The following is a 19,161-nucleotide window of genomic DNA, read 5'->3' as shown; positions in this document are numbered from 1 at the left end:
GGACATGGAACATCGAAAGCATTGGGCATTGGGCATCGAGCATCGGGCATCGAGCATCGAGCATCGAGTAGCGTGGATAGTCGAGAGTAACGAACGCGACCCCCGCTCGTTTCCGATCGGTTAAAAGTTCTCGCACGACTCGCGACTACTGTCTCTCTCGTCTCTCTCTCGGTCCGATTATCGCTCGACACGCGCGTCCTAGCTTCTACCAGTGGGGAGGCGCCACGCTAGAAAGCAAAACTCGGGAACATCGTTGTCTCGTAATCGCGATCGTTTCACCGAGAAAAGTATCGAAGATCGTAGTTTGTTCGCGGTAAGAGGCGTCGCGACGCTATTGACCGCGACGCGTCGCGTCGCGTCGCGGCTTTCTTTTATTATCCGCTAGTAGTAACAGTATAAGAATGGACGAATCTGGCATCGACATGGGTTTCGATCTGGCAGCTATTACCGCTGATTTGGAACATCGCGAAGCGGATCTCTGCGATCGTCTATGTCAGGAGAAACAGAATGGAATAATTGGTATCGATGAATCAGATTGCGGTAATAAACAAGACAATGGGCATAGAAACAACCACGACGATTGGGAACAAGCTCTATCTTTTCTCTCGACACCACTGCAAGACATCATGTACTACGAATTAAAAAGTCGAGCGCCGAATATCGACAGGTACGTTGCTTCGAACTTATGATCACGATACACGAGCACGGTTATACGGGTCAAGGTTCAAATCGTTTCTTAATCCGAACAGTTCCACGATATCAATTCACCGTTTGCAACTTCTTGAAGTTACATTCTTTACTCGTCTCCGTCATCTGTGCGCTCGTTTCTTGCTTCGGCTCGAGTCGGCTCGGTTCGTCGTACATCGAGTCGACTCGGTTTCGATTCGGCTTGGTTCGTCTGTCTACCGCCGCTCTCGCACTTTCGATCTCAATTTCGATCTTGGAAGAAAAATCTCTCGATTCTGGAATAATCCGTACCTCTGACGTTCCGTAGGATTTAAATCTCTATTGCCAAAACATTTACAAAAGTTTCATTCCGTGGAAAATTGGTTCGTGCGACATATGGGCACGTGTTGATGTTGAAAATAATACGTGCTCGTCGATCAAATCATCTTCCGAAATAATTCGCTACAAACCTAAAAATCCCAAAAGAAACGCCTTAGGTGGTGGTTGGATAATTTAATTGCCGCGTTTTGCATTCTTCAAATCGGCGATGTTGATAGTTGATAGTTGGTGTTTAGGCGACGAACGAGGTTTGGCGCGGATACGCGAATGCGCGACAGTGGCGAGATGCGCGAGCGAAATCGAAAGGGTGGAAAAGAGATAAGAGTAACGGATCCAGGTTTAGAGCAACGATCGTTGGTTTTTTCATAGCTAACAGCGTGGTGGTCGTCGACGATGTTGAAGATAACAAAATAAGACATCTGGCTTAGTAGCGTCGCGGCTCGTCGCGTCGGCTAGTTTGGCCGTAAAGCGTCTTCACCTCCTTCGGAGGACATGCAAGAAATATCCGAGACAGTGCGGCAAATCGTCGAATTCGAGGATTTAGTGTCGCGATTGAATCGAATAAACGACGTTGGACGTCCGTTGACCAATAACCGTTCCGTTATCGAAGGAAGAATCGGGACCACAATTACACTACCAACAACAACTATAACGGCTACGTTAACGAGAACAACGACGACAAAGTCGTTGTCCAATTGGACGAGTAATACTGACTCGTTGCTAGGTCCGCGTTATGTAGCTCCGGGATCAGTGCCTGAATTTGAATCGGAATCGGTATCAAAATTGGGTACGGTGCCTGTGCCGGCGTCGGCGCCAACGTCGACGTCGGCATCGGTAGAGTTTGCGAGCAAACAGCAATCACCATCGTTTAGCTCAATTCCATTGTCGTTATCGTCGTCCGCGCATTCGGACATCGAATCTGCCGTAAAATCCGCCGTTGATCGAGCGTTCAATTTCTCGTCTACCTTGGATCGTCAACGGAAAGACGGGAAGGTTGGACAACGTGATCAAGAGCAACGCGTGCGCGTGAACATCGGTATCGACGAGGATTTGCGCATGATCCTCGAAATGGATCCGTCGATCGTTGACGGAACGCCGACGTCGTCTCCGTTGCACGGCAATTCTCGGAACAACGGTCACGTTGCGTTTGCCCGACCATTACGATCTACTCGCCCACAAGGCTGGTACAGAACTGTTAAAAACGGTTCGAGTTTCATTCAACGCTTTGCATCTTTTCATTTCTTATCATATCCGTATTCAACCTGATTTTTCAATTACGTTACGTCCTTTCGTTTTTTTCAGCTACTCTCCTGCCCAGTTACCGTTACGCCTTCTACTCCCACTCTCTCATTCCGTCTCTATCTCGCTCCCGCTCTTGCTCGTCTGTTCATTACTATCTATCTATCTATCTATCTATCTATCTATCTATCTATCTATCTGTCTGTCTATCTATCTAAATCTTTTATTCGTTCTGGCTTTTGCTTGTTCAACCTTGCTCGCCAAATAGCGAGATCTTCCTCGTAAGATCGTTCTTCTCGCCGAACATGTGTGTCCATTTCCGTTTACCGCTACGTCTACATTCTTCTCGACTGTAAACATTGCATCTAAATATAAATGCGTCCTTGGTTCTTACACGTAGATGTGTTTCGTGAACCTGGCGGCGTACCGCAAGTATCGTGCACACGAGTCTCGTCGTTACCTTGCGTCTGTGCCCTTCGTCTCCTGTTTTTCAATTTTTTCCTGTTTTTCAATTTGGTTTTAAACACGCAGAAGATTCGATCGCTCTATCCTGTCACAGACGAAGGAAAATAATGTTCCTTTCTCAAAAGGAAGTCCGACAGTGGCTATAGCGACTCGATATCGCTGGCCGGTAAATCGTAAATTTTGTTTTACATGTGCGCAATTCGTTGCGTTATATATTTTACACGTTACGTTACGTTTATCCCTCCTTGTTTCTTTTTCGAAATTTGTTCACTGTCACCAAACGATAGATACATATCTCTGTCGAGTCGTTTTCGATCGTTTCTCAATATATGCGTTCAGTAGACTGCGGATTTTTATGTAAATTCATACTTTTATAAGCTAAAGAAAGGCAATATAAAAGTTTACCTTAGAAATTCTATACATCATTCACTATTTCAATTTCTCACGAGTGTATAAAGATTCGAAAAGAAGAATAACGTTCGTCGGTATTTTCCCTCTATGGTAAAGGCTAGATGAATAGAAATGAAAATAATTGATTGCCAACGCGACAAAAGCGAGATAGAGAGGAAAGGCACAAAAGCGTAAGAACAACTTACAATTAGAGAGAGAGAGAGAGGGGGGGGGGGAAGGGCGAGAAAGAGAAGCAACGAATAGATATAGAGCAACTCGGTTAGTTTTCGCCGAAGATGATTACGTAACGCAGTTGCGACAAACATGCGAAATGAACGGGATCCCGATCGCTTCGAGACAGAAAGCAGCGACAGAACCGCGTTGTGCTTTCAATGTATTGTTCGGAAGAGAAGATCGCCACTCGGAGGACAAGAATCGCATCTCGATCCAAATTGCACAATATCTCTATTTTGGTTTTCTTATGGCTATAATTTGGCAGTGTTCCCAAACCAGGAATACCTTTTAGGCGACTGGTACCACCTCCTCTTGATAAACCGTCGATTCGCCATGCGATTTCTGCGCGTCTATTTTTTGCATAGAACTCTGCTCTGTAAATGGGCATAGATTTCTACACCTTTGCCATTTACCGATCCTCGTATCAATTATAATCTATACGCAAGCATCGGATCAACCGAACTGGTCTCTTTACTTTTGTTCGGATATTATAAATATTAGCAGGAACATGATCGCGCCAAGTTACGGAAATAACGGCAAAAGAAAATCGTTTTGACGCTGTGTCGTAGATTTTGATGTTAATGAACCACGCCTTGATTCTTGATACGCGCGTTCTTTGATTTTTTACATTTCGACGGTTGTATCGCGCGCATGTTGCTGCAATTTGCGCGTACACAGGCGCCATCGTTTCAAATATTTCCTTATTTCGTTCTTCGCTTTAGTCGAGGATAATAGAATAGATGCGTGGAGCAAACTACGAAACGATCGAACGATCATGGGATAGAGAAGGTACTGCTCCCTCGACATTTCCTCGGCATTTTCCTCTCACTCCTACGAAAAAGAAAAAAAAAATTGATTAGTCGTCGCTGCTAGTAACGAAGTTAAAAACGAGTAGCTGGTTCTAACAAAGATTCGTTAATCGTGTCCAACGTATAAGCGGCTCGTACATCAGCTTGGAGAAGGAAGCTAAAATTTGATGCATAAAATCGATTCGTTTCCGATGGCTTTCAGTCCACCGACGTTTAAAACTGCGACGCCCACATCGCGTACGCAACTGAAGCTCCAGCTGATGCGAGAGCAGCTGCAGGAGCAAGAGAGGCGAGAGGCTGAATTCCGTCAGAACTTGCAGCAACAGAGACCAACTACCGCCCCTCCTAGACCCGTACCCACTACTACGCTGTCGACTATCGGGGTAGATGTACCACCGCAAGTCTTACAGGTATGTATGTATGTATTCCTCTTATCATTTCTCTTATCTTCTTATCATTGACTTCAATTCTACCCTCGCCCTTCGTCTACTTTATTTCGACGTTGTGTACGAGATGCAGTTTATTTTTATACGACGTATCGTCCCGTCAATACTCTTTTTCTCTTTTCTTTTATATTTGTTACGCGCTCGTGTACGCTTGAACGCGACAATGCAACGTGTGTGCAAACACGTGTTTCAGAAAAACAGATGATTCAAACTTTTAACGTTTTCACAGCGTAGCACAATTCAAGCCGGAAGGAGGGGAAGAAACATAAAATACCGTCTTTTTCTTAGCTAAAGGCACGATAAAGACAGACGAACTAATACGATTCCGGTGCACTTTCCAAGTAATAGCGTAAGAAACCTACGGCGTTCGACCTTACTGCATATTTCTTCAAGCTTTAGCCAACACTGCCGATAAGACCAGAAATAGAATAGAAACACGTGTCACTTGGTAACAATCACCGAAACTGATAGTCGTTTCTTCGAATAGAAACAAACGCGAAATGTGGTTTAAAGAAAGAGAAAGAGGGTCGATAGATTAAACGAGACGCGCCACTTTTTGTTCACAGGTACGAACGCTATTGGAAAATCCGACGCGTTATCACGTTGTTCAGAAGCAGAAGAATCAAGTGCGACAGTATCTTCACGAGTCGTTTCGCGGCAATGGTACCACCGGGGACGAAAGCGTTCTCGGAAGAAATTCAGTGGAAGCCGTGCCGACGTCTGCGCCGATGGTTGTCCAGAGCGCACCACCGGGACCAACCGTACACCATCCAAAGCCACAGCATCCTCACCTGGCCTCGTACCCACATGGTCCCACGGTATTGTCGCACGTTAATCCGCTTGCGGCCAGTCCAGATCCTGCGACTGGTGCCATGTCACCAGGACTTTCCAGTGTCGCAACTAGCAACTCCGAGGTAATTTAATACGTCTACCTGTTGCCTATCGATTTATCATTGTCATCAAATTCGTGCTCTCAATTCGTCCAACAAAGGATTATTTGAGCCAGTTAATTCGAATTGCTACTAAAATGTACTGTTATCTGAAAAGACAAAAGTCATTTTTCTTACGATTCAATTTTCAATCTTCTTACGATTGCTTAGCTCGACTCGAATAATCTTGCTTTACTCTAGGACATTCAGTTCGTACAAGGTATCGGTAAACGGTAATAGAAATACACAAAATTTAGGAAAATTGAAGCAGAGACGAACCGCAAAGAATCTATCGATGCCACAGGCGCGTCTATCGCTATGTTTCCTTCGCGTATCTGCCGAATCATGCGTATGAGCATGTACGTGTACATAAGAGTGTAACAGAATTTTGGCTTTTTAAAGTGAAAACAAAACCGTAGAACGTACTTTCACCTGTTTCGTTCGCTGAACGTAACAACGATTAAACGGCTGGAAATCATAGTTACGATCATACTTGGCAGCTTGAAGGTCGAACCGATCGATCGATCGATCGTTCGCTCGCTCACTTTCTTTTTCTTTGTTATTCGTGCGGCATCGAAAGTCTCGCGGAAACTATAATGCTTTTTATTAGTTGCTCGACGATGACACGTGTCATATCACCGCGAGGATAACTGGTTCATTTGCAATTGATTCTTTTTTATAAGATGCGTAAATGTTATTTATTGCCTTATTTTTTATTTATTACATCGACAATTTTTTTTGTCGGAAATTCTTTTCATTTAACGTTTTATCGAGGCTCTTAAAAACGAATAACACGAGGAACGAACTACTACGAGTATTTAGTACTACGTCAGAAACGGATTACGTTACACGTATCTCCGTTAAAACGAACAAAGAACGTAAACGCGGCTCTCTTCGTAATTTGCTGTTAATTTTATCAGTCGAAGCCTGTTACATTGCTATTTTTTAGCTATGCTCACGAGGTCGTTGCATGCGATATTTTTCGACCCCGCAACACAACTGGGTTAACGGAGAATACCTAAGGCGCGTCGTACGGTCAGTGCGAGAGTAGAATACATAATAGTACTGGACGATAGGAGAAATTGGTCGCGACACAACTTCAACAACTGTCGTAAAATTATTTAAGCAAAGAACGTATCGAGTGCGAGTTGGTGAGGAGATAGGAAGAATCTAAAAAAAAAAAAAAAAAAACGACGCATAGAGAAGCGAATACCTCCGGGGCGAAAACCAAAACTTAAAATGTCGTTCACGAGATATTGGCGACGAGCTAGAACTAGAAATTTTGTTATCGCAGGCAATTCGCGTAGCCAGGAAAATATTTACAAATACTCTCCGCGACTCGCGAAAGGCTGAGACGATGAACGGATAAATGACAAAGGATGGAAGAACGAAAGGGATCAAGCGAATATCCTACTTCGAAGCCTCGTTTTCATTGGTCAAGTTTGAATTCCAACGAGTCGAAGCGGTTGACTGGACCAATGAGCGTAGAGATTCGAAAGAATATTGCATTCGAATCTGATAAATACCAAGTTCACGCTAGCCAAGCTGTTTCGAGTTACTGGAATCCAAGGCGTTTGAATTCGATTTAACTGGACTAATTTGAACGAGGCTTAAATGGCGAATGATAGAAATGAAAATGCGCGACTGCCATGTGGCCGTAGTGCCGTAGCTGTAGCCTAATAGTAGGGGATAATGGGTAGAAGCGGTAACTTAACGATAGCCGATAGCGCAGCGGGCGTGGGGCATGGCGGTGCTCGTGGCGCGTGGCGGGCATTCGAGCAGCAGCGAGTAGTAGCGAGCAGTAGCGAGCAGTAGCGAGCAGTACCGAAACGAGCCGATCGACGGTGGAGGTTCGGGTTCGCGCGAGAGCAAACCTTCGTGGAGCGTCGTTTACCTCGACGGTGGTTCGATGTTTGTTTCGCGAAGCGATCTTCCGTGTCGTCTCGTTTCTTCGATTTGTCAGAGCGATCGACGTTTTCACGACGGGCCAACAAGGGGTGAGAGAAGAAGGAAGAGAAAAGATCTTCCCGCCACAGATTATTCCACGCGGAAATTTTCCACGCGATCAACGCGTCCATCGTGTGGCAACACCCGGTAACGATGTTTCACGACGAGGAGTACCGCGATCGATGAATCGCCGAACGATCTCTCTCTGGTTAAGAACAACGTCGGCGCGATATTCCTTTCGCATCCGCTTTAAGCCGACGACCAGCACGTAACTTGTCATCCATCGATACGGTAAAAACGATTTTCTGGCTACGACAGATCCGATTTAGAACCGAAGCAGAAGGATAGAGTTCGGACGCTGATCATTTTTAAGTTTATCGCTGCCAATTCGAACCGATAACGACTCTTTTCGACGATAGATCGTTCTAAAGCGTGACGTATACGTATATTTCAACTCGACGTACTATCGACTAATATCGAGTTATCTTCGCGTATACTACACCTGTTCGTCACTCGTCATCTATCATCCGCTGCCTGTTCCCAACTCTCCCGCCGTTCCCGTTTAACTCGGAATCCCACTTCACTTCGCCGAGATCGTGAGATACGTTATTGGGTAACCGCAACCTTGAGGTACGCTTAATCGTAGGTAGCCGAGTCGCGACGGAGTGGCGGTACGAGGAGAAAACGCAAGGTTGCTACGAAACAACGTCGTCGCATCGGCAAAACCTTCGAGTCCAAGCCCGAGTCCGAAAAATGCACTCGTTCTTCGATCGGTTATCCGCATTCGTATTCGCTTTCGCGCTCGTTCTAGCACCGTTACTTTGACACGTATTCTTCGCACAAGAAGAATCGTTTGTCCTCTTGAATGCCAATCCACCCCGTTATCAAGCTTGTAGCTACAATTATATTCGAATATCCTTCGCGACCGCGACCGATTAACCGACGTTTACTTTCTTTTTCTCCTACTCGTATTCGTTCTTGTTCTCGTTCGCGAGTACTGTTGTCTCGGTGTTTCGATTATCGCGCGCGTGTACGTTTCGAGTGCCAGCCACCGAACGGGTAAATACGATTATTCATGAGGAGAGCGACAATCAGTTTTACGACAAAATTTCCCGGAAATGGATGGACGAAGCGGAGAGTAGTTAGCGGAACACGCAACGTTTATCAGGAGTTACGATCGGCGTCGAGGATCTTCCTTTTGCAAAGAAGAAGACAGACGGAGGGCGGCGGAGAAGCAGGAAAGGAAAGAGAACAAGAAGAACGATGACGTCGAAGGTGGTGGCAATGACGTTGACGACGATAGTGATGATGCTAACGACGACGATAACGACGATGACGACGACGTTGAATCTCATCTGAGATCGCGAGGAAATAATTTCCATCGTCGGCTTCGCTTCAAGATAGTTTTAACGGTTGGGATGATTACCGTACCGTATATACGCTTCTTTAATATTCAGCGGAGAAGCGAATTTTACTGAATTACCAATCTTCTTTGCGTTTGTGAGTTCGAACCCACGCGGCCCCACGCCACCATCGCGCGCTACTAGCCACGTGCGTGAACGCGTACTACACGTGCGCACATGTCTCTAGTACTTGACCGCACGAATATACGGTTCTTGTTACTTTTTCGTTCATCGGATCCATTTCAAGCAACGACAACATGCCAGTGTTCAATATAATAACCCGAAGGTGTAAGGTGAGTCTCATTCGATTCGTTAAACTATTACCAACGAAACGATTCAAGATACGTTCGTTCACTGATTTTGCTCGTATTTTACGCGCATCTCGACACGCTTCGTTTTCGTTAATTGCATCTAGTTACTCGTGTTATCGCGTTATCACGCTATCGCGTTATTACGTTATCAGCGCTGCATTTCACAACGCAAACGAGTAGACGAACGGATGAGACGTTGAACGGATCGAAGCGAAGGGCAAGACGATGCAAGATGAATTTGAGGAAAATTTAATACGTTTACGCCTTGTTTGATCGATTCGTATTTGCGAACTAATCAACTGTCAAAGATCGATATCGATTAAGTCGGTGTAATCGGCGCTTATCGCGTCCTTTATCGTTTTAACAAAAGACCATCGTAAGTGTAACATCTAAAAAATTCACGAGTGGCGATGGATTGTTTACGTATCCTCAATCTTTTGTATTTCGCATTTTCTGCATATACGTATACCTATACGTATATATTTTTATAGATATATATATATATATATAGGATATAGCAGCGATCGATGTCGTTCGCGTAATCATCAACTGGTAGATCTTTGGTAACAGCACATCGCGACCTCTCATTTTACGAAACTTCGTTGCTATAATTTGCAATTCTTAATTTTCTTTTACTATTCAACGTATATTCACGGCGAGGATGCGTAAGATAATCGTGATAAGCGTCAGCATTTCCGACCGCTTGGGCGAGCATATAAATCTTTCTCGATCAAGGATTGAAAACGCTTTTCAAGATAACGACAATCGCCTCGATAACAGCTTATCTAGGTAAAAACACCTAAATACTACGAACATTCTGGGCGATGCTAATATTTGTGAGCGATGCCATACTTACGTTTCGTAACGAGCAACTTCGTTTATACGAAGTCAGAAACGCGAACACATAACCGATACCAATACGAACAGGCAGACATAGACGGCGGATCAGCGAGAGGATGCCAGTCGTGATGGAAATGCACATATGTATAACGTGTTAGCATATTTATTACGGAAACCGCCCTCCGACCATTTTGGTTTAATCGCTCTCAGCCGATTGCAAGGATAGCTTCTATTGCAGCTAACGAGTAGTCTGTGAATTTTTATGCGTTTATGGGAAATTCGAAGTCGTTAAAACGTACAGAAATATATAACACATAAATATATAAAGCAAATTGTATAAAATATTTGAAGCAAAATATCGACTATAATATTTTAGAGTTCTAGTTAAATTCTATTTGTTTAATTAGGTTGGTAAAAATAGGAATTTGCAAAAATATTCGCAGTCTACTAAGGCGTATAGTATTTTCAACGAACGTACGAACGAAAAAGAACGTTGTGTATCCAATACAATGCTAACGTCGTTTTTCACTTGCGTAGCGAAAGATATAACACGATATGACGAAACGAGATGAAACATTAGAACGTAAGACCAGACACGACTTCAACTATGATAATTGTTTTATCCGATGTGACATAAACAATAGCGATTTCGATCATTTTTTCCAACTGTGCTTCTCCGACTATCTCTAATTACTGATATCTTTGATATTATCGCATAATCTTGCAGTTAGATTATCGGTAGCTGAAACATAAATGAAATTCCAACGATCAACTAGGTTCCCTTTATTAAGGCGCTTACTTGGTTCCCTTTATCAATCGACTTCGTTCTTTTCATTCTTTCTTATCTCTTGACCTTTTCATATTTTTATCTGTTCGATCGCTTTCTCTCGTACAACTTAAATGTATACTTTGGCTCTGCCTTTTGCCACCGTTGTCTTTCTGACACAACACGTTCTATCGGCACGTTCTTCCACGGACAGACATCGGTTATTGTTGTTACGTAATATTTACGTAACTTACACGTACGCAACTTGAATAGCCATAAGCGCCGTACGCTGAGCACCAATGCTTGCGATCTCAACCCGTTTCATATCGTTTCCTCTGAATTTTCACCATTCTGCCCTCCTTTTTCATAACCGTTCAACTTCTCTATCACATTTCTCTTCTTGCCTTTTTATCGTCTCTATCGTCTTTCTCTTTTCGCTCAACGCTTTCTCTCTCTCTCTCTCTCTCTCTCTCTCTATTTCACTATCGTTTGTTCAAACCTGATCTACCACTGTCCCATTAAAACATTCTTTGACCATCGACAGCAATTGAATCGGCGATCGTCAATGGAGAGAATATCAAGAATTGCGAATAAAGTCCACGAGATTCGATAAAATCGTGGCAGTGTGTACGATATAGGTGTGAGAACGTTCTTCCTGTTATCAAATCTGCTTAACAGGGCAAACTAAGCATGATATAATCAAATTGTTTTTTCAAAAATATCACATCCTCTATGATATTTCTCTCATTCGAAGGTTGGATCAGATACCCGGCGAATGAATCGATAGAGGAAAAACACAAAAAAAGGAAATGTTAGAGAGAAAATGTGATATAACAATTAGCTTTGACAGCGATTTTAACGTGAACTCGTTTGCTGACCCCGCATCGAAGCAAAATCGCATCTACAGTCCTCCTTCCACCGATACATCGATAAAGTATAAATTGAAAAGGCATTCTAAGGCGATTGAAATACGATAGAATCATGTACCCTCTGTTGTGCGTAAAAGTACATATCACGATGGAATTTTTATTTATCGTCCGAGAACGCAGACGATCCGAAAGTTGAGTTTAATCGTTTGGTCATATGAAATTTGTATGATTACAGGCGGAGGATCTTCTGGATGACATCTTGTCGTTCGAAGCCAACTCCCTAGGCGATAATTTAAAAGACAGCCAGTCAGGAAGTCTGTCCAATATTCCAGAATTACAAATCAAGCCCGAACCTCTGTTGCTTACCGATGCCGAGATACACGCGCTTGCCAAAGATCGACAAAAGAAAGATAATCATAATATGAGTAAGTAAATACGATCGACTATTGGCTATACGTATACGGTGACGGTAACCTGTTACTATTAATTATTAGCAGTATGCGAAAAACCATAATACATTCGTATGTCTCTATTTCGGTGCTCGTTGTTCGCTTAAAACAACTGAAACAGTCATTTGAATTGTAAACGAATTAGAGACGGATTGCTCTTCCTGCGATCGTGTAAAATCTGATATATCCACGCCAAATATCCATGGAGCGGAACGTAATCGCTTCGTTTCTGATATTCGTGCTTCTTCAACGAGATAACTCTTTTTGTTGGTTCATACGTAGGCGAATATATAAAGTATACTAACGTAGAATACGATAGGTTGTATAGGCGCGAATAAGAAATCAGCAGAATAACGTGAAACGGCTAGAAATGGCAATTTTATAAAATTAGAGTAGGAGATAATTTTGTCTATTTATTATTAGTAACCGACATGGTTGTCGTTAATCAACACGGCTGCTGTCGATGCTGCTTACCATCTGAACGCCAGCTTTCGCGCGCCGGCACTCGATACGAAAATATGTAAAAATATTTTCAGACGCAACTGCGATATCCTAATTATAATTCATATTATTATTATGATTTTCAGTCGAGAGACGGCGACGGTTCAATATCAACGATAGAATCAAAGAGCTCGGCACTCTCTTGCCTAAAACTAACGACCCGTAAGTACGTTTTTCAATTTCACGACCGTTTACCACGTATCGCTAGCGGTAAGGCAGCAACAAGCAACTCACGCGTAACTCCTTTGTAATTTGTAGAGAAGAAAATGCTCGATAAGATTCGTCAAACACGTTATGTACGAAGAGCGTTGCTCGTCGTGCAAAATATATCGTTCGCAGACGAAAAACGTACGTAGACAATTTTTTGGAAAACAAACTTGCTAGTGAAAACGTAGTTAATATTTTTCGACGTGAAATATTTAATCAATGTGTCGCTTATTCGTCGTCTTTAATCTCTGCTCATTTTTCATTGCCAGTAGGCCGAGTATCTCAAAAATGACGTTTACGTCATTCTTCTTGACATGTTCTCTCGTTTCTTTTCTCAGCTTACGCTTCCTTCGTCATGAGTCGATATTAAACTTATAAATCTTAAGAATAGATCGATCAGAGAATGGAAAGGTGAAAGAGCAGCGAAAAACGAACGATAATTCGTTCTTGAAACAACTTCTCCAACCTAAATTCGTTCGATTTCGTGTCTCCCTGTATCCTGCGTTTTGCATTGCGTAATAAATTTCCGGAGAACGAAATAGCGAGCGATACTTGGTACGGTCGAGTACCAAAGCATCGCCTCCTTCTAAGATTAGCATCGTACGAAAGAAAGATGTACGGAACTGCGAGTAGACGGTGTTACCGTGTCTCGAGTCTCACCTCGATAACGAAACGAGTCTAAGTACAATGGCAAACATTCTGATACGACCCCGTTTTCCAAAATTCTCTCTCTTTCCCACCGCCGATCGATGTCTCTTGGCTGGCATTACGTATGTATCTTCCGTCTCGTATTGTGTTCGATTTTATCCAGTCGAATTTTACACCACTATTTTACTTTTCCATCTAACATCGAATGATAAGAAAATATCGAATTGCATTTGTCTAACTTTATCAATGGGATTTTTAAATAAATAGGAATACATCTCAGAGGAATTTTTATTCGTTCGAACGATTTCTTTCCGTGATAGCTTTTAAGGATTGAAAGTCTAATCGAATATATCTCACGAGAAAAGAAGACACGACGAATCTTTAATAACGCGACTCGAACAGCGTAACATCGTAATCAACTAATTTTCACTTGTTCCAGATATTATGAAATCGTCCGAGACGTCAGGCCAAACAAGGGAACGATTCTGAAGTCTTCGGTCGAGTACATAAAATTATTGAAAAACGAGTTGACAAGGATGAAACAGAACGAGCTGAGACACAAGCAACTGGAACATCAGAATCGTCGACTCCTTTTACGAGTTCAAGAGTTGGAGTTGCAAGCGAAGGCGCATGGTCTTCCGGTGACTGATTTTAGTTGGGCTTCGACTTCCGGTAGCATGCTGAACACCTTTCCCCGAAACAAGCTCGAACAACGCAAGGTAATCGAATTTCTACATATACCGCCGGTCATGACAGAATTAGGACATCCGTTGATATTTAATACAAAATTGGATATCTCCTACTGCTTTTACTTCTTAGTCATTTACAAGCTTATGCGTAAAAAGAAATTCAAATTTTTGTCCGTGGTCCTAATTCGACGGCCCATATTATTCTCTCTTGCTTTTTATCACGAACGTCATTTGTCTTCTCTCAGGAACGAGGTGAATATGTACATATTCTCGATGGTGTGCATCCTCGCGCAACGACGACTGTCACGATATCGCGGCTGCTATGAATTTCGTCAAGGTTATGCCGATCAACACCGATATGTACCGCTGATCGTTTCACGATCCTTGATCCGAATAAACGCTCGCTTCGTTCCCGAGACTGGTTTCATAATTCGCATGTGTTCCGATCAGACTGCCAGCTACGAAATCGCTCGTCTTGCTCTCTATCTGTCTGTCTGTCTGTCTCTCTCTCTCTCTCTCTTTCTCTCTCTCGTTCCATCTCTCTGTCTCCTTTTTTACGAGTGTGCGTGTACAAATAAATAGTTCTATCGTCGATATCACATCCTCTTCTCCCTTGTTACTGGTGTTTCCACCAAGCACCATGTTTCCGTTCGTTCTTCCGTTGTACGCGTATTCTTATTGTCAGTCTGTCTTTTCTTTATTCTGTTTGTCGTTGTAATATTTTACTCTCTTTTTCCCTCTGCATCGCTTCGCTCTTCTTGCTTTACCTCGCGTTTCTTGGATTCACGTCGAGCACACGTATCGGACATTCTAATCCTACGTTACAGAACTATCCAATCGCGGAAATGACTTATCTTATCGTGATTTGGAAACATTAGCTATATTTTTACATTCGGTATTCTATTTTTTTTTCTTTTTTGTCTAATTGTATTTTCCTTAAATATCCGCTTGTTGACAACGGAAACGAGTTAATTCGTTAATTCGCCGTAAAAGTCTTAAAAGACTATGAGTCGATTCGTTGTTCGGGCTGTTGTCAGTCTCCTGAGTTTAAGCGAAGGAAAAGATTTTCGAAACGAAAACAGTGAGACTATTCCACGCACGGGAATACAAATATCGAAACGACACATTGGTGAATTGTTGTAGATAAAATCTAGTCGGTATATCAATAAGCGATTTGTCGGTTCTATGAAATGCGAACGTTGATAAGAGCGCAATTTGAATCGCATGTTCAAACAACAAAATAAAGCGAACGTCTCTCGCTGCTGTTCGTTCGCGATTACATCGAACGAAAGTGTTGAATAATATGCACCGTATATACATGTATAATTTATTTCTATCGTTCATTCGCGTGAATTGAAAATATTTCGATACTATATGACGATTAGCTTCGGTTATCGCACTCGAAGATTACAAGGGAAAGACACGATAGGTCGCATTTTCCAACCTTCGCGAGACAACAGTTTTAAAAATCAGAATATTGTCTCGACTAATCTTACATTGTCAAAATTGTCGTTTTATTCGATTTTGGGATTTAGCATGTATGTATTTTTCTACCTTCTTCGTAATTAAAGAATAATATTGTTTTGTATTAAAATTTCGAAGATACCAAAGCTCCGTTTGTCTTAACAACTGTTCCTTTGGCTGGACCTAACAGGGTCTTTCCATTCTTACGAATTTGATATAAAAGAATAAACAGAAATGTACTTATCGTTCTTTCTTCGTGTGATCTTCGTTTGTTAATAAATAGAAATAGATCGTCCGTTGTAAAGACATGTTATTTTTGTGTACTAAATAGATTCCAGAATTGGTTACCGAAGACGCAACGAGCTTAAGTATGTCGCAGCTGGAAGATCTGATGGAGGACGATGGAAACGGTCCGATTCATAGCGGCGACCCGATGCTCTCCTCGCCTCATTTACCACCGCTAAGTCCAGCACAGGCTGGCTGTCAACATGCCCTACCAGACGAAGATACCCTTGGTAGTTTGGCACCAACCACACCGAATTCCTCCTCCGATATGGATATTGTCGCGTAATAGGATGCGAGCGTTAATAGCGCTCCGAATAATCAATTTATATATTTTTCGATCGGAAGGACATTCGAATTTTATCGTAACGAGAAAGTAACAAACGCAATATAATCGATACTAAGCGATGCAATAGACGAATAGCGACTCGCGAACGTCGCATCCTTGTGTCTGATTAACAACATACATGTTATGTGTTGTTCTTGTCCTTTTTTTCAACGGCTGGCCGTTACATACATACGTATTATAAATCGTAAGTCTATGTAAAAAGTTACTTAGTATAATCGTATAATAATTCTTGAGAAAATTCACGTACTTTCACTCATTCAAATAGTTCCAAAAGCAAAAAGATTCTCGAACTCGTATTCGTATGGTTGCTTTCGATGGCAACCATCGATCCCTTACAGGTGTCAAATACTTATGGGATATACGTAATGAATAACGGATGCGATCAGCACCGAAGTTCTACGATAAATAAGCGCTCGCGCAGGTCGCGAGTTCATTGACGAACAAACAAAGAATTGAAATATACTTTAAAATACTTTTTGGAGTTGTCCAAAGTTGCGAGAAATACTTTGGATGTTCCTTTTAATTTCTAATTTTTTTCCAGTTCGATTACAGTCAGTGTTTCACTGTATTGCATTATGTTGCGTTTCGTCGTATTATTAGGAGCAAAGCATACTGCAATACTCAAACCGGTTCGTTCAAGTGCCTTTTAATTTTTTTGTGTCACTCTCCTTCGCTACCCATTGTCTTAGTTGTTCGTAATGTGCGAAGAGAATCAACTGCGTGTTTCATCATCCAACGATTTCGTTGACCATTTTTAATGATTATTCGTTTCTTCCTATAAAATTTCTCGATTTAAAAAGACATTAGTGAACATACGTTCAGATATAGATATATAATGGCGAGTACGGGCTAATTAAACTTGACACGTAGATCTAAGATGATAATCGATCAATTAGAAAAGAGACGATTCGATAACTCGAAGGAAAACTTGAACAAGTGCTGTAAACAAGATAAGAGGAGGCGATTTATTGAAAGACGAAAACTTACGTAGGAGAAAAGCCTGCGGCAGAATATATATTTTCTAAAGTATTTTGCGTCGGAAACAGCAAGTGATTAATGTTACTAGTGAATAATGTATGCTCTTATTCCATGGAGATGTCTCGTGTGCGCGAATAATATTGCTGTTCCCGTCGCTCTGTGATCCTTTTAATATATGTAACTATCGCGTTTTACCTCGTTAATGCGTATTATTCGCTCACTGTTATCCGCGAAAACCGTGCGAGAATCTCGTGATAATTCTTCACGGTGACCGCGCGAAACTACAGAGTATATAAAGAGACGTTACAGAAAAAGTGTTTAATCATTTTTTCACGTTTTGTCTTTTCCTTTTCTTCTTTTTCTTTTGTTTATATATTCCCAATATTCTTCCTAGCATCTTAGCGATGGGCTCAAGTACCTGACAAATTTATGTTAATAATTTAACCAAAATAAGATATACTCTTCGTTTGGTATACAATATTTTACATTTACAATACCTTCCAATCGTTTCTGCGTAGTAATTTTTACAATATTCATTTTTCCGGGCAAATTTTAAATTGTTTTATAATTCTACCAGTTACTGAACGAATTGAAAGACCACTAGCCATCTGTTACGTACAAAAATTATGTAAGAGATAGGTCGTATAGGTCGGAAAATTAATTAGATTCTAGCATGATAGATTATTATGTTTAGCATTAAAAGCTATTTTTTGTCTTGCATGGCCTGAATTTTTTCTATTATTGTAGTACAATTTCATAAGTTTCTAGGATAAAAGGTTATCACAACAGTCTCTTCTTAGTAGCCATGTGTTTCTTATTTCAAGTGACAATTTAAGATAATTATTTTCCGATATGTAACTATATTCTTAGTAGTTTACAAATGTGTCATAATCTCCGTTTTTTTTCTATACATAACTCCAACTTGTCTTTCTTAGTTATTTTAATATTTCTAAATGGCTTTTCTCTTTTTATGTAATCAATTATGTAATTGATTACATAATTTTTATTAAAGGAACCATATATTTTAGTAATAAAAACTTATAACATTACAGAAAGGGTATGTTCCAGTCGGCTCTACTCTACAGACGCAAAGCTCCAACATGATTGAAACTGATACCAGAAAACTATAAAGAATTGAGCTAGCTAAAAAGGAGCATCCATCTCAAATAGGTAATTTTTTACTTCATTTGATACACAGTTAATTTAATGAAAATTCTAAAAATGAAATTTTCATACTAATATCTTATGTATATATTATATTTATTATAGTGCAAATTAAACTCTCGTTCCCCTTGTTTATTAAAGTTCTTTCGGTTTTAATCTTTTTCAAGCAAACTGATTAAGATTCAATGCTTTATCGTTGATTCTTATCAATAGTTTGCAATATTAAAAATATGATGGTTTTTGAGATAGTTATGACATTTTGTCATGCTATTATGGGTAATCACCAACACTTAAAAGTTAACGTATACTATATTTATTAAATTTATTTATTTATTGAAAAATACAATATATATAATCATTACAGCAATGACTAAGTATGTAATTAAATTATCTAGGTGTGATTCTTTGAGATTCTCATGGAGTGGTTCAAATGCGTTTCCCCAGTGCAAATAAAATTCTCAGAACCGTCAAAAGTGTGATGGGTCGTGGCCTAGACTTACCAAAAGATTCATATTATTTGATTAAAAAAAATGCAGTCGCCATTAGAAAACGTTTGGAAAGAAACGACGAAGACAAAAACAGCATGTTGATTCTTCTGGAGTCTAGAATCCATCGACTTGCTCGATATTACAAATCCAAGGGAATTCTTCCAGCAAACTGAAAATATGGTGAGAGTTCCATTGCTAGCGTTCATGTCGCTTAATTACTTTTACGAATTTTTGAACAGAATAAAAATTTAAATATAAGACTTGTGTTTTACTAACCAATTCATTCCAA

The 19,161-nt window shown here is 41.1% G+C and overlaps 1 protein-coding gene and 1 pseudogene across 4 annotated transcripts; both read left to right on the top strand.

Moving 5' to 3' along the window:
• Positions 1-14: 14 nt before the first annotated feature.
• LOC126868927 (microphthalmia-associated transcription factor) lies at positions 15-17,542 on the top strand. 4 transcript variants are annotated; one of them, XM_050624919.1, is made up of 8 exons: positions 723-2,189; positions 4,345-4,552; positions 5,155-5,502; positions 11,889-12,078; positions 12,690-12,765; positions 13,898-14,177; positions 14,393-14,484; positions 15,943-16,067. In XM_050624919.1, exons 1-7 carry the CDS (start codon positions 1,498-1,500, stop codon positions 14,471-14,473), a joined length of 1,875 nt encoding a protein of 624 aa, XP_050480876.1. In that variant the 5' UTR covers positions 723-1,497; the 3' UTR covers positions 14,474-14,484; positions 15,943-16,067. The 4 variants fall into 4 exon arrangements, with proteins under 4 accessions (XP_050480877.1, XP_050480878.1, XP_050480876.1 ...); XM_050624920.1 differs by lacking the exons at positions 723-2,189; positions 14,393-14,484 and adding an exon at positions 15-667 and having other exon boundaries at positions 15,943-17,542; XM_050624918.1 differs by lacking the exon at positions 14,393-14,484 and having other exon boundaries at positions 869-2,189; positions 15,943-17,542.
• LOC126868357 (40S ribosomal protein S13-like) lies at positions 17,120-19,130 on the top strand (annotated as a pseudogene).
• Positions 19,131-19,161: the final 31 nt, after the last annotated feature.

This window comes from Bombus huntii, chromosome 8 (assembly GCF_024542735.1).
Source record: "Bombus huntii isolate Logan2020A chromosome 8, iyBomHunt1.1, whole genome shotgun sequence".
In the NCBI taxonomy this organism is placed as follows: Eukaryota; Metazoa; Arthropoda; class Insecta; order Hymenoptera; family Apidae; genus Bombus; species Bombus huntii.
The sequence above is the reverse complement of the archived record's forward strand: the minus strand, read 5'-3'. Positions and strand labels throughout refer to the sequence as shown.

Excerpts from the sequence above, each read along its gene's own strand:
- LOC126868927 (XM_050624918.1), top strand. The coding sequence starts at position 1,498 with ATGCAAGAAATATCCGAGACAGTGCGGCAAATCGTCGAATTCGAGGAT. Across the intron at positions 12,079-12,689 it reads GAAAGATAATCATAATATGA|TCGAGAGACGGCGACGGTTC; the intron begins GTAAGTAAATAC and ends TATGATTTTCAG. Across the intron at positions 14,178-15,942 it reads ACAAGCTCGAACAACGCAAG|ATTCCAGAATTGGTTACCGA; the intron begins GTAATCGAATTT and ends TGTACTAAATAG.